A 15,791-nucleotide genomic window follows, 5' to 3' on the forward strand; every position below is an offset into this window, starting at 1 on the left:
AGACTTTGTCCAGTGGTTACAAAGGACATATATTATTGTTACGTTGTGAATGCGTGTGATGGTAATGTTTGGTATTTAATCAATACTACCTAAGTAATACTTTCCAGAGAAAAGGTAATTTCAGCTAATAAAAATGTTTACTATCTGGGAAGCATTTGATATAAAACGTTGCCAAAATATATGATTTGAAAGTTTAACTCCAAAAGTGCTTAGGGTTAGTAACATAGCTAGATTTTGAGACGTATAAGATCAATTTTCCTGACATTTTGATTAATCATGTTAAACTAATGTTCACTGGTTAATATAAGTATAAATTTGAGTCACAATGATCGACATTGACCGCAGTCAAGGTATCAGTTCTTATATGCACGTATTTGAAATGTTAACATACTATTAAAAACAAAAAACGTGCTTTTCTGCACACTCGGGTACTCTGTTTAATCTGTAGTGAGAACTTAGCTGAGAGATGTAAAATTTAAAGTTGACATTTACAAAAACTTAAAAATGAAGCTGTATGGAGAATCAGCCATTAAAGTGTTTCTTGAAGGTCTTTTGCTTTTTTTTTTCTTATTGTTTTGCAAAATACATATGCAAAGTACAGTAAGTTGGAGACATAAAATGTATGTTCACAACCACTGTCAGTGCCTGGCAGGAAATGCCCTTTTTCAGTGCTTGCTGAAGAACTTCGGACTTTACACGTGTATTATAAACCGTGCCTTTTCCTCACACGTACACCCAGCAGGGACTTTGGAGAAGCTTGTTAGCAACTGTGAAATCTGTAGGGCTTAAATACATGTTGAGGTGCAGGGTACAAGACGTCTAGCCAGAGGTAAACAATCTTTTGATTTTCATTGTCTATATCTAGATTGCTTATTTTCCTATTTTCTTTTTATGATGTTTTATTACCACACGGTTTTTCACAGATGAAAGGTCCACCTGCTTCCAGTGCATTTCTACAGAACAGTGTGGACAATGTTTAGTGCTGTAAAACAAATGGAAAAACAAAACAAGACAAAGCTAAAATACAAAACTTTGAAGTCCTGATGGTGTAAAGTTAAATCGCTCCTTTTCTATTAGAGTGGCGCCTCCCTGACCTTTCTTCTCTCCAGGAAGCCTGTCAGAGATGGCAGAGGAAGACCCCCAGCAGTCACCAAGGTTTTTCTTGCCATTAGCCTCTGAACAGATGTCAGCCAGGGAAGTCCGGCCAGTGCTGCGCCAGATCAAGTTGCCGCTGCCAGCTCTCGCGAGCTTTGTCAGTAAGAGTTGACTGAAATGTCAGAGCTGTGCAATTCACAGGCGGGGCGGCTGCTGCATCCCGCTTTTCCCCGAAGTATTCCATGACTGCCACTTTGCAAACTTCGCCATCCATTTCTGCAGTGATTCCGGTGAGTTGCTCAGACTTTACACCTCTAATGAGAAGGTTCCCATGAAGGTCGGGCTGAGAAAGGAAGGGGAATTCTTCACCGTTTGCTGCGGAGCCCTTATGCTGCTCCAATGGGAACAGTCCCTGAGGAGCAGCAAGTGGGACAGAGCAGACAGGCTAGCAGGCACTGCATCCGGGGATTCTGTTATTTCAGAAACACAAATTCAGTTCCCTTCCTTGCCGAGGATATGATGAATCTGTTCAACCTTGAGTGAAGAGAAAAAGCACCTGTGGAGTCTCTTCCTTATTATTTACTCTAAGGAGACTTATTTTAGGCTGTGGTTACTTTTTTAATGCAGGGTTAATCAACCCTTCTTCAAAACAAAAGTACTGTTTGGGAAACCTTGACTTTTTCCTAGTACCATCTCTTTTGCAATGACATGGGTTAATTTTCTCTTATTACTAAACAGGTCACTTTTATCACTCAACATTTTGTCCCCTGAAACTTTCACAGAATCAGCTGGCAAGCAGAAAGGAAAGGTTTACATCCAAGAATATCTAGTTCCTGAATTGAATTACAAACCCCCTCCTTTGTTATTGACCACTTTTGAGGGTTTAATCTGGAGTAAAAAAACACTAAGCAAATAAAGAGTTTCAGCTCATCCTAGATTCTTGGAAAGCCTGTCATTATTTTATGGCATCAGATTCTGTTGAGTCATTGACTATAAAATTTATGAGAACCATGGAAAATTGAAGTACAAACAAAATAATTTCATCAGACTTCTATGGTCTATACTTTTTTCATAAGTAGGTATTCTGTATTTGAAGGAAAGCATTCCAATTAGCAAGTCCTTAATATGGACCATAGAGTATTTATGAAAGATGTGATCATAATTCATTTTGATAAAATCCTGTTGTTTGACATTAGCACGCTTTTGACACACATCTTAATGATTTGAATCATAACTCTGCAGTTTTTGTAGACAAAATACTACTGCCTTAGATGCCAAATATAGTATCTATTTAGATTTTAAAAGACATGTTTTGTTCAGTTATTTCTGTGTTATGTTTGTTGATATATAATATCCTGCATCTTTAATTTTAAGAAGAAATCTGAAATCTCTTTCATGCTACAGTTTTATAAAAGGTAAGTGAAGAAGATCGCACGGGGTCTATGAATATATTCTCCTCTACAAATTTAGCCTTGTTGTATTATTTCATCACAAGTGATGATACACTTCACAGTTCCTCTCTTCATTTTGATATTTTGCCAAAGTCTGCTCATTCTTACTGAAACTGACTGTTTTGGTATCAAATTTGGAGACTATACCCTTTACTTTAAGCCAGGTTTGGCCACACAGGTCCTTACTAAACCAATTTAAGGAGCTAAACTCATAGTGGAAAGCCCAAAAGGGAGATGTGTTCCGTGTAACCACATTGGGAAAAGGGACAATGCTTTCCCTCCCACCATCCATCTTTGGGGCCCCGAAATGAGACTGAAGTTTACACAGGGACCCAGGGATATGCCCAACCAGGCAGTCCTGCTTAAGTTGTGTTCCTACCTAGCAATGGTCCATCGTTGTCCAGGCTTCAGTCTCAACCTGCAGGGTGGTCCCAGAAGTTGTTAGAATTGTATGAAATCTCTTGAGGAATGTATTTTTCTCCTTGTAGCATGTTTTCCTGGGGGAATTCCCATTTCTCTGGGTTCCATTGTTTTGACAGTATGATAGTCAGAGTGAGAGAACCAATATCTCCTTGCAGTTTAGTTCTGCCAGGCCCTAACAGCAGCGGACGGTAAAAGAAAAGTAAGTAAACTGACAACAAATACAGAAAATTCAGCTTCCAAAGAAAATCCAACACATACAATAATATTCAGCTTACTCGTATAATATTGTGAATATACATTGTGAGTTTGATCTGGAATAGATCCGGAGTTCCCTGAACTCGTCTGTCATCTTCCATATGCCTGGATGTCTCAGCAGACATTCAAAACTTGATGGAAGATGGGGATGTAGTCCATTTATGAACAGATTTCCTCAGTACTACACTTCACATAGCCTGAAACAAAGCAGTTTTTGATTTGATATAGAGACTTAGCTGTTTTGGTCAAATAGAATTTCAATGCCGCTTCTAGATCCTTCCAGTACAATCTAGATAGTAATTTCCCAAATACAGTTTAAGAATCACCTTTTCCAGATAATAGCCACAGAGTATAGTGATGTTTGTAAAATGGGACGGTGATGCTGAGACAACACTGTAGAGATTCTTTTGGACATTTGCTTTTTTTGTTTGTTTTTTTTTTTACATATTTCTAGGCTGATCCACTATTTTAAACATTAGAAAAACATATCATTACCATTTACATACATAAACAATAATATACAGTTTTTTATATTAGTCATTTTAATACACCCACATGTTATATATAATATTGTATATTATATATACACCACATGATGTATATTTTCTCATAAAATTTTCTGGGGAGTTTAGACTTCGAATTTGAATTATAAATTATTTTTGTTTTGAAAAGAGATGCTATGTTCTTTTTATTTTAAAAGTCAAGATTTTAAAATTTGGTCTTTGTATAATATTAACAGTAAAATTGATGTGAAGTAGCATTTGCTAAACTTGAATTTGTTTCAAGTCTCTTTTTTCATGTGTACTTTTGCCTCATGAGTAAAATCTCCTAGTCTCCTTGAAACATTAACTACTAGTTCAAGGAATGATCTTTACATTAAGATAGCTGTAGTAACTGTGAAAGTTTGCCTTATTTTTTATGATAAGCATGTTTCTCTGAGTTTAATCTTATTTTTTAGCAGTTTTGCCAAGGGCACTACAAAATGTGAAAGGCGACGGAGTTCTACAGGATTTTAAAATTATAATTAAGAACAAACTAATGAATTAATTTTGAAGTTCATTTGTTTTGGTTATTTAAGTATTTGATAAATACATGCTAAATAGGTCTTTAATAGAGAAGTGCAGAGTATCATAAAAATGTCAGATTATGACCAGAAAGGAATAATGTGGATTTAAATGTAAGAAATTTAGATTACTGGCTGTGGGAGTATTCCATATTTTCATTAGGCATTGCAGATACATCAGTGTGGGCGATGGCCTGTCAGCAGGTAACTTGGGAGGAAGAACTGAATTGTCATTCTTACATAAATATATGCTTGTGGTGGTTGCTTCTGATGTTACATTTTACTTCGTGTATAAAAAAAAACTCATAGGTGTAATTATTGAGAATATGATTCTAATTCACATAAACAGCACTCTGGAAATTTAAGATCCATTTGGAGGAAAATAGATTTTAAATCACAGAAGAAAAAGCTATGTATACATAGGTAACATGGAAAGCACTTCGACGTTTTAGGTGTGATAGTAGTTATTCTAAGCAGTATAAAATTACAGTGGTTGCTAATTATATTCCAGGGAAAATATGCAGTGGGGGGTAGTTACATTTACTTTACAAGAAACTGTTGAAGAACTGTTCACATGTTCATCTGTACATGTTCATGTGTAGTGTATCTGTGTGTGCATTTGTGTGCTCAGATATGATCACATGGTCTGTGAGGCCAGAGGTTGATGTCAAGGGTCTTCTTGGATGACTTTCCTCTTTTCTTTCAGAAAGAGTTTGTCACAGACCCAATTCTCACAGACTTGGCTTGACAGTCGGGCTAGCAAGCCCCTAGGATCACCTTCTGTCTCTGCCTCCTGAGCTGTGTGAAATCACAGGAGCCACCACTACACCTGGCTTTTTTTGTGTGGGTGTTGGGGATCCAAACACAAGTTCTGTTTTCTCAGCAAGCCCTTTACCAACTGTGGCACGTCCCCAGACTCTGAACTAAGGTTTTAAGTTACCAGAATTACCGGAAATTGAAATTGTTAACATTTAATTTTACTGTTATAAGAACATTTAAATAAAACCAAGAAGAACAATCCCGATCATCTCTGCAGGGGCCTGAGAAGGAACCTGCTCTATTCCATACACCCAAAGACAAGCAGCCAGGGGTCCCGGTGTCCTAGGTGAACTTACTGAAGTGTCCTTAGAACAGACAGATCCAATCTGGGGCTTGCCATTTTCCCTTGACAAAGCTGATGTTCCAAAACAGAAAAAAGAAATTCCACATGCCCCTTTCTTTTTTATTTATTTAAGAGAAAGGGCTTCATAAAAAAAGTACAAAAAGCTATAAGGAACAGTAGTAATCCATACTTCTGTCCAAAATATAAAATTGCTTTAGGAACTGTCAGGTTCCGAGACCTTTGTTTAATTATTCCACATAGTTCAGTAATTATTACTTGCACATTACACCCACTGTGAGTAGAATACTTAAATGTCCCATGAAACAAAAATACAAAAGTATGTCTCATTAATACATTCAATGGATCTTAGCATGTACCCAACTGTATCAAAACAGAGGACATTAACAACAACAAAAACCTGTGACTTGATCTTAAAACCTGAACTTATTACTACAGTAATCAGTTCATACATAGGCTATTGGGCTGGAGAGATGGCTCAGCCGTTAAAGGCTAGGCTCGCAACCAAAAATATACATAGGCTATTTAGCAAAACAAGTCTATTTTGGACAGACACTGATATTTATAAAATTATGCATAGACATAGTTATTAAGCATTGGATTCAAAAGCAAGTGCTCTGCAGTATGACTTAATTTATTTATGTGTTTGTTGGGATTTGATCTCTAGATTTCCTGTGAGCAGGGACAAACGGTACTGATTCAAAATTAGCTTCTTCTAGGTATAGAGTGTGGGAAGTGGGCTTTATGGGTAAAGGGTAAAAAATAAGAAATTCTTACTTGTCTTCTCATCTTCAACTACACCGTGGCACATATGTCTCACCTTCCCCAATAAATGTCAGTAAATTAAAAATATATTGTTCACTATCAGGAAACATAGCTCTCACATGTCTGTCTTTCTCACTGCCTACCCAAACTTGATTATAGATGCAGAAATGCATAGCCAGTGGTTGGAGATGATAGGATTAGCTTCCTGAGCGGGCAGGTTAGATTAAAATTAGTGCAGCAGAAAAAGTAGCAGAAGGACAGTGCATTAGTTCGTGCTGGCCATTGTTATGTGGTTGGAATCAGTGCTTCTCAATGAATATTTTAATTGTGCTTCTTGCAGCTGTATAAAAAGGGCATTGATTCTTTTTAATGATATTTGCATTATGTTTTTATATTCCTTTATATCACATGGAGTTGGGAAAGTTTTATTTCACAGAAACTCATGTTGATGTTGTGAATATTAATAAACTGTGATCACGCCAAAGAGTCTCCATATGGCCTTAAATAAGTACCATCTACACTATAGTATTAAATACATTTCACTTTGTAGTTTTAAATGATTACTATCACCACTTCCACTTATTCCAGTAATTTCACAGCTTCGGTTCTCTGATTTCAGTGATTTTGTACACTGTAAAAAACTCTATTATCCATGACTTTGCTGACATATTTAACTATTTACATGTGCTGTAATCAGTTTACAAATTAATTGTTGCTAGTTTTGTAGAAATTCTTTCTAAATCAGTATCATCTCACATACATATCAACTGGGTCTCCCACCAAGGAGATTGTGATATAGGCAGAAAAAACTGATCTTAAATTAATTTCAGAGAAGTTCCCTGAACTGTCCCGGTAGCACACCTCAGGAAGCTAGTTTTAATAACCAGAGTGAAAGCGGGCTTGTTAGTATTGATATTCATGACTAAATGGCAATTACTTCATTTGTACTTAATATTCTACAAAAAAGTCTCAGTTTCCTTTTGAGGATAAAGTTAGATTGTATAGAGGTGAAATGTACTTTTAAAATACAGGGGAGGCTATGAAAAGAATCACGGGACATAGGAAGATAGTAATGATCAATACTTCCAAATTCTTCGGTGTTCTTACCAGACATCAGAGTTTTGTGAAATAGCATGCTTGTATTTTCTCCCCAAGACACGTAGAAATGACTCATGACATGTTCACCCCTGGCTATTCCATATTTGATGTGGCTCATATGTATCTGGGATAAACTACCTTTTTATGGTACTGAAACTTCTTACAGATTCCTAACAACAGTATTTCCAAGGCAAGATCCTTTATATTCTCCTTGCTGTATTTTTCTCTTTTAAGTGGAGAGAAATCAATTTCCCTCCTAGTACTTATACATATCCTTGGTTTGGTAACATATTCATTATGTCATATAAGTTCAGGGTAAATAGGAACTACTGTTATTTTAGCGAATAATCACTATTGGGACATAACACAGCATCTGCGTGGCTGTTAACATATTTGCTTACTTTTCTATTAGACATCAACATGCCGACCCAGCAGCGCACCACCATCACGCAGTCCCAGTTCTGCCTGTGCTTTCTTGCGCTCTGCACGCTTTTTGGGAAGTCACGCACTGAAGAAGACTTCGTAGTCACAACCAAGAGTGGAAAAGTACGGGGGCTCAGCCTGCCTGTTCTGGGTGGCACGGTGACTGCCTTCCTCGGGATCCCCTATGCACAGCCTCCTCTTGGTAGGCTAAGATTCAAAAAGCCACAGCCGTTAAACAGGTGGTCTGGCATTCAGAATGCTACCAAATATGCGAATTCGTGTTATCAGAACATAGATCAAACCTTCCCAGGCTTCCCCGGGTCAGAAATGTGGAATCCGAACACGAACCTCAGTGAAGACTGCTTGTATCTGAATGTTTGGATTCCAGCACCCAAACCGAAAAATGCCACTGTCATGGTATGGGTTTATGGTGGTGGCTTTCAAACTGGGACGTCCTCTCTGCCTGTTTATGATGGGAAATTTCTAGCACGGGTTGAAAGAGTTATTGTAGTTTCAATGAACTATAGGTTAGGTGCCCTTGGATTTCTAGCTTTACCTGGAAATTCTGAGGCTCCGGGGAACGTGGGCTTATTTGATCAACAGTTGGCACTTCAATGGGTCCAAAGAAACATAGCCGCCTTCGGAGGGAATCCTAAAAGTGTAACACTTTTTGGGGAAAGTGCAGGAGCAGCTTCAGTGAGCTTACATTTGCTTTGTCCCCAAAGCTACCCCTTGTTTACCAGAGCCATTCTGCAAAGTGGGTCCTCTAATACCCCCTGGGCAGTGAAGTCTCCTGAAGAAGCCAGAAACGGGACTTTGGCCTTAGCTAAATTTACTGGCTGCTCAAAGGAGAACGACACGGAGATGATTGAATGCCTTCAAAATAAAGATTCTCAGGAAATTCTGGTGAATGAAAGGTTCGTTGTCCCCTCTGATTCCCTCTTAGCGATAAATTTCGGTCCAACGGTAGATGGTGATTTTCTCACTGATATGCCCCACACACTGCTCCAACTTGGACAAGTGAAAAAAACTCAGATCTTAGTGGGTGTTAACAAAGATGAAGGCACAGCTTTTCTAGTGTATGGTGCTCCTGGTTTCAGCAAAGATAACGACAGTCTCATCACTCGGAGGGAATTCCAAGAAGGATTAAATATGTATTTCCCAGGAGTGAGCAGCTTGGGCAAGGAAGCAATCCTTTTCTACTATGTGGACTGGTTAGGTGACCAGACGCCGGAAGTCTACCGAGATGCCTTGGACGATATTATTGGAGATTACAACATAATTTGCCCTGCGTTGGAGTTTACCAAGACATTTTCAGACCTTGAAAACAATGCCTTTTTCTACTATCTCGAACACCGATCTTCCAAAGTTCCTTGGCCTGAGTGGATGGGAGTGATGCATGGCTATGAAATCGAGTTTGTCTTCGGCTTACCTCTGGAACGGAGAGCTAATTATACGAGAACTGAGGAAATGTTGAGTCGATCCATAATGAAGCTGTGGGCAAATTTTGCAAAATATGGGTAAGTGCTAATTTCTATAATTGTTACCTGGTTTGCTTAACTTTGCTTGACCTCTACCGCAGACTTCATTAAAATCATAGAAACATTTCGAGAGTTTTTCTCTTTGTACCTAAGCTGCCTTTGTGTCTTATTATGTGACGAATTTCAGTTCTTTATTCCTCAGTGCTTAAGAAAAATCAGCAGAGAATTTTTCTGTAAACTACGTTCTGATTCCATTTCCAAAACGATACAAAATACTTTAAGGATGTAAATACGTTTAGAAATAAATGCTTGTATCAGAACTGCAATAGTGAAAATGCTTTTCAACCCACACGTTTATTAAGGTTACCAGGTTTAAGTAAGAGGAGGAATGTGTCTTGTCTAAAACCTGGGGCAGTGGCATCTCAAACAGGGGTAAACATGTCCCTCTTAGGAATACGAATGGGGCAAGAAGATGAATTACTTCCTCTCAGAACTCATAGCTCTCAGCATTTAGCTGTTTTCCTCTAAAAGATTTTGTTGGACCTTCTAGGGAATCTGATTTACTTGAGATTTGAGGTCCCCCATGTTTACCAAAATTGGTTTACCATTGGGAGAGTATTGTGGTCAGCTTTGGTCTTACTTTTGTGATGTTGCTCTGGAGTCCTAATAAAGTATAGGCCAATCCCTAGTTGCAGGTGATTCCATTAATGCTTTTTCTACAGTAGGATATTTCAGAGTTTGTACTGTTCACTAGAAATCATACTTTGGATCTTTATCTCTTTCTGGGCTAGCAATGTGAGGAATGATAGTCTCTGAGGATGTTGGACAGCGCTGGCAGTGAGAACAGAGCTCCAGTCCACACACTTCAGAGCAAAGCAAACAGCCAACACTTCTGGCATTCTACCTTGCTAAGCTGCACTGTTTCCTTTAAGTTTATTTTCAGCTTGCAATATATTTATCAGAAGATTACTCCATTATAAACCAAGAAGCATTTATAATCTCTTGGAATACACCTTTTCTTTTCTTTTTTTTTCTAATTTTTAAGACCGATTTTCCCTATATAACCCAAGTTAGCCTTCATCTCAAAACCCTTCTGTCTAAATCTCAAAAATGCCTGGTTCTGGAATGTGTTTTCTTGTGTAAAAATAAAACCTTGGTTATAAACTATATAGACACCAAATAACTGAGTATATTAATGTAAATAATAAAATTAGGAATAAAAATATATTTTTGAAATGAGTACCTATATCAGTTGTAACCAGATGGATTTGTTAATACAACTACTGGTATTTCAATAAGCTAAGAGAATATTGGTAATAGTATTAAATTCTTGATTTTATTACATTCTTGTTTGTTTAGACTGTGTGTCTGCTGTGTATATGTGTGTCTCCACCTGTGCAAATGTGGAGGTTTCAGAATGATTCACAGGAGTCCTTTCTGTCCTTCCATCATGAGTCATGGGGATCGAACTGAGTTCAGCAAGTTTGCCTGCAAAGCCCTTAACTCCTGGGCCATCTTGCCCAGTTCTAGTTCTCATTTTTATCCTCAATATAGACTTCATCACATTTCATGATGCTGTGCATCGCTTTATGTTCTGAGTTACTAGCAATTATTCCCCCACCACTGTGTCAGCCTATATACTCTTTGTAAGATTAAAGTCCTTCTGCTAAGCCTGAAGGCATGTCTACATTCTTCATTCTCCTTACCATGGGCTTCAGTCAACAGGGTTTAGCCATTGGCAGCACATGTATTTTAGGAATGCCTGAGTCAGGAAAGCACACTGTACTGTATGGCTGTCATTCGGCAGTCTCCTGTCTCCTCAATGACACAGGTTCTTTTTATTGACAGGTCCAGACTAAATACACTGATTCACCTAGCCTGTATTTGGCTTTTAAGAGCAGTTGCTCCAGACACATGTAACTCTCACATAAGTTATGGACTTGTTTATATATGGCCATTCATTATAAGATAATCCTTCTAAATTGTATTAAATTAGCTTCTTGAAAAAATGTTAGTTTGTGGGGATATTCATTAAAATACTATAATAGGTATACCACAATAAATATAAGGTTAGCTGCTGAATGAGACCTAGAAATATTTATTTTTCCACATGTTACTTATGCTATATTATCTGGATTCTCAACATGAGCCTAAACTTTGCTCAAGGCTATGTTAGAGTTACTTAAACTCTTCCTCCAAAGGCTATGTCCTCAATGAGTCATTTGCATTTGCTTTTAATTATTCTTACAGTTCTAAAAATTATAAATTATTAAAGATAAACAGTCCTTCATGCCATTAATATCTGTAATTTTTAAAGCAGTTCATATTTTCATATTAAAACCATTAAGAAATGTTTAATTTCCCCTGTTCACATTGAAGTGTTAATAGAATATGTTTGATGTCTTATTTATGACACACATAGCATCAGATCAAAGAAAAGACTCTTTGACCTTTAATGGAATAGTTTAACCCTAATTAAGTGCTTCCCTGATGGGTTTGTTTTCTGGGAAATCAATGAAGTCTGACTTACTAATTCTAATGGGAAACGTATACGATGAAACTTTTTAAACACAATGTAAAAGTTAAAATAACCTTGCAAAGTAGGATAACCATACAATACATTTCATAAGTAAGGAAATTTTTCTCAGAGTCCATGTTTGTAGTTAGGCAAAGGAAAAATATGTCGCGCACATTTCCAGTGGAATTGACAATGAATGGTAATCTTAAGTAACTTCACTGAAGACAAAGGGATCAAGTGTTAGGTTGACATGCTTTGATTCTAAACTTCTCAAGAGTGGACACTTGGCTTCAGGCACCACCCCGCTGGACAAAGAGGATACTGAGTATTGTGTGGAGCCCAGTAGGTCACAAGCATGATATAATGCCTAGGAAATTTCCCCAAACAAACACATACTGTTTCAAAATGTTAGAAACACCAAGATTTAGAATATTCTCCACACTCCCAAAATGTATTTTTTAGAACGGAAAAGTAGGCTGTGGCCCCCTGAAAAATTAGCTCCCTCACATTCAGAGATCTGAGCTCTTTTTTTCTGTTAAACTTCATGTGTTAGCCTATGTTAAAGAGAGGTGGAATAGGACTTGAAACTGTAACTATCATTTAGGAAGAAGGATTTCATGTTCCCACCACTTTTCTAATCAATTACTCTTGCATGCTAGTTAAATATATGTGTGTTGCTTCTGAGCTTCATTGGAATATAATTTTCATATGTAGTTCAATAAACTCTGGTTAATGTCTATAATTCATCATCCTACAACTCTGTCTCTTTTGCATGTTTTTTATTGTTGTTGTTATTTATTTCTCCTGCCTGTTCAGTATACTGTATAAACTTCAATCTGACAACTTCTGCTCTGTCCAATATGGCTGTAGTAGGATCAACAACTCTAATGGGAGCTTCTCATGCCTGGTGTAGTAGGTGTTTTTGTTAGATTGTTTTTGGTTCTTAGAGAAAGAGTCAGTATATATGAAGACATTTCATTTAATGTGTGTGTGTGTGTGTGTGTGCTTTCATGTGCATGTGTACTATAGATTTTAGTTTATTTTATATGCATTTGTGTGAGATTCCCCTAGAACTGGAGTTACAGATGTTTGTGGGCTGCTGGGAACTGAACCCTGGTCCTCGGGAAGGTCAGCCTAGAAGGATATCCAGGGTTGTTAACCACTGAGCAATCCCTCCAGCACTGTATTATAGGTTTTTTTAAGGTGTGTGTGACAATGTGATTCCCTATGACATTTCCTTAGCCTTGACTTACCTTCACCCCTGCTTCCATATTTGTTTCTCCTGTCACTCGTAGAACCCTTCTTTCTGTTGTGTTGATTAGTTATTGCTTTTAGAAATGCTTTATTTACTTTTATTTTATGTGCAGTATTTTGTCCTCGGATATAAGCCTTACACACGCCTTGTGATCATGGAGGCCAAAAGAGTGCATCAGAAACAAGGGACTGCGGTTATAGGGAAGAGTAAGTAGCGCTTTTAATAAGTAGAGCCATTTCCACAGTCTCCGTTTTCTTCTCACACAACTGGCTTCTGTTTCTCACAGATCAGACTACACTTTGATGATCTGTCTAAAAGGTTTTTTCTGCTCATGAGCATTATGAACTGTTTGTGTGAACGTCTTTGCATAATGTTTTGTGTTATATTTCTCCCTTTGGGTAATGAAGGAGCACAGGGATTGCTGATATTTCATGGCTTCAGCACTCTGTATCCTCAAGATACTTGGAATAGTCAGGCTTTTTTTTTTCTGTTGTAGTTTCCAGTTCTGTTCCAGAACATCATAGCATCATAGTGGTTTAACTCTGTCTCTGTCTCTGTCTCTGTCTCTGTCTCTGTCTCTCTCTCTCTTGTGTGTGTACAAGCACAAGTGTGGTCATCTGTAACACTTCACATATAAAATATGCATTTATATGTATACATGTTTGCCTGAGTACAAGATTCAGCTACTTATGCAAGTCAGAGGCAAAGGGTCTTTTGTAACTGGTGACACAGGTTTTTGTGAGCTGCTGCTGCCTGGTATTAAGCAGGGAAACAAATTTACTTCCTCAGTAACAGCTGCAAGTTAAATACTGAGTTAAAACTACAAGGGTCTGTTTTAGGTGGGTTTATTTGACATAGATTTAGTGAATGTGCTCTGGGTGTTTTAATATTTTCTTCTAGCCTATATCTTGACTTTGAGTTAGTAAGTGTATCTCTTGATAGTTTGAAGCACAGAAAAATAATATTTTAATTATTTTCCATGTAATATTCAGATTCTCCATTTTCTAAGAAAGAACCTATTTCTTTGCCCATTTAATAACCATGAAAGACAGATGACAAAATCTCTATAAATATGACTTTGTGGATGTGATGACAATTTATTCTTTGCAGTAAGTCACATTGTAGCTATGAATTTTTAGATTTTTTTATTTTTATTTTATGTGTATTAGTGCTTTTCTGTGTGTATGTGTATTAATACCATGGGATAGTATTCACTTATTAACAGCTATATGGGAGGACAAAGCAATGATTTATTAATAATTTTCCTTTTAGAGTACAAATCTATGATACAAGTTCCCTGAACATTTATTATTACATCTCTGATTGAGTGTTTACTAATTTCGGATAGTCCTCTGAGTTTGTTTATTTTAATACTGAGACATGTAAAGTTCTCTGAATGTATTTTTATAGCACATTTTGTTGCACATTTAATTTCCAACCTATCTATATTTTAAAAGCATTTACTTGGGGCTGGAGAGATGGCTCAGTAATTGAGAGCTCTTGTGGGTTCAATTCCTGGCAGCTACAGCAGGAGGCACACATCTGCCTGTAACTCTGGTTCCAAGAGCTCTGACACCTCGTTCTGTTCTCAATGGGAACTGGCACACATATGGTGTGAATACATACATGCAGGCACACATACGTAGATATTAAAAATGAATAAATATTTAATAACACAGGATATAGGTAAGTACTTAAAGTAACCTTTTATATAGTATGACTAATTTATTTTTCAGTTAATGTAATCATTAATCTATCTTTATCAACCTCTTTTTATAAGTTATCTATCCACATTATTTTTGTTGCTTATTTGAATTTAGTAAATATTTTAATATATTTTATTTTATATTGTATTTTTAATTGGCCTCTAGGTTTTTTCAATAATTGTTTAAGGGCATACAGTTGCTTCTGATAACTGCCTGATTATATTAAAATTTGGTTCCCTTTTGAATTTACAATGACATTTCAAATGAATGCTTCCTTTTAACAATTCATCTTAATAATTTCCATTCATTTTCATAAATTCGCAAATGCAAGAAGCATATAAAATAATGTTGTGTCTTCTTCCTTTATTTTCTTTCCTCTTTTTACATGTTCACAAAAATGTTAAAGACTATCCTTAAATGTGTGTTTTAAATAGTTATTGTACATAAGTAAATATATAAAAGAAAATAAGAATAGTCTTTTATATTCATTCAAATATGCTCCATTTCAATGTTTCTTTATAATGCCTCATAAATTCAAAGATTCCTCCACATTATCTTGTGGCATACAAAGAATGCCTTATAGAATATCTCATTTTATGTCTTGGCTTAGCATAAATGCTCCCAGGTTTCTTTTATTTGAATTTACTTGTGTTTTGCTACCACTGAGAAACATTTTTGAGGACATCAAAATATTTATTTATTTATTTATTTTTATCAGTTTGAAAAATGCATTCTAGCTCAGTTAAAGTTTTATTGCTGTGAAGAGATACCATGACCATGGCAACTCTTTTTTTGTTATTATTCTTTTTTTAATTTAAATTAGAAACAAGCTTGCTTCACATGTCAATCCTAGCTCCCTCTCCCTCCCCTCCTCCCCCATCCCACCCATCAGGTCCCCCAGCCCCCACCCAATCCCCACTGGTATCTCCAGGGAGGGTGAGGTAACTCTTATAAAGGAAAAGATTTAGTTGGGGCTGGTTTATACTTGAGAGGTTAAGTTCATGGTGAGAAACATGGCAGCTTCGAGGCTGATGCGGTGCTGGAGAAGAAGCTGAGAGTTCTGTATTTTAATCCTCATGCAGTAGAAAGAGACTGTGTGCCACACTGGGCCTAGCTTGTGCTTATGAGGCCTCAAAGC

At 37.0% G+C, this 15,791-nt stretch overlaps 1 protein-coding gene across 1 annotated transcript in view; it reads left to right on the forward strand.

Annotated features, from left to right (window-relative positions):
* The first annotated feature begins 1,242 nt into the window (after positions 1–1,242).
* The window catches only part of Bche (butyrylcholinesterase), an 85,120-nt gene continuing 70,571 nt past the window's right edge, over positions 1,243–15,791 (forward strand). The window contains exons 1-2 of the mRNA XM_005076132.3: positions 1,243–1,385; positions 7,683–9,213. Coding sequence (XP_005076189.1) covers positions 7,691–9,213 — 1,523 coding nt within the window. The 5' untranslated portion in view covers positions 1,243–1,385; positions 7,683–7,690. The remainder of the gene's footprint in view (positions 1,386–7,682; positions 9,214–15,791) is intronic.

Source organism: Mesocricetus auratus, unplaced genomic scaffold, assembly GCF_017639785.1.
Source record: "Mesocricetus auratus isolate SY011 unplaced genomic scaffold, BCM_Maur_2.0 Super-Scaffold_100009, whole genome shotgun sequence".
Lineage (NCBI taxonomy): Eukaryota > Metazoa > Chordata > Mammalia > Rodentia > Cricetidae > Mesocricetus > Mesocricetus auratus.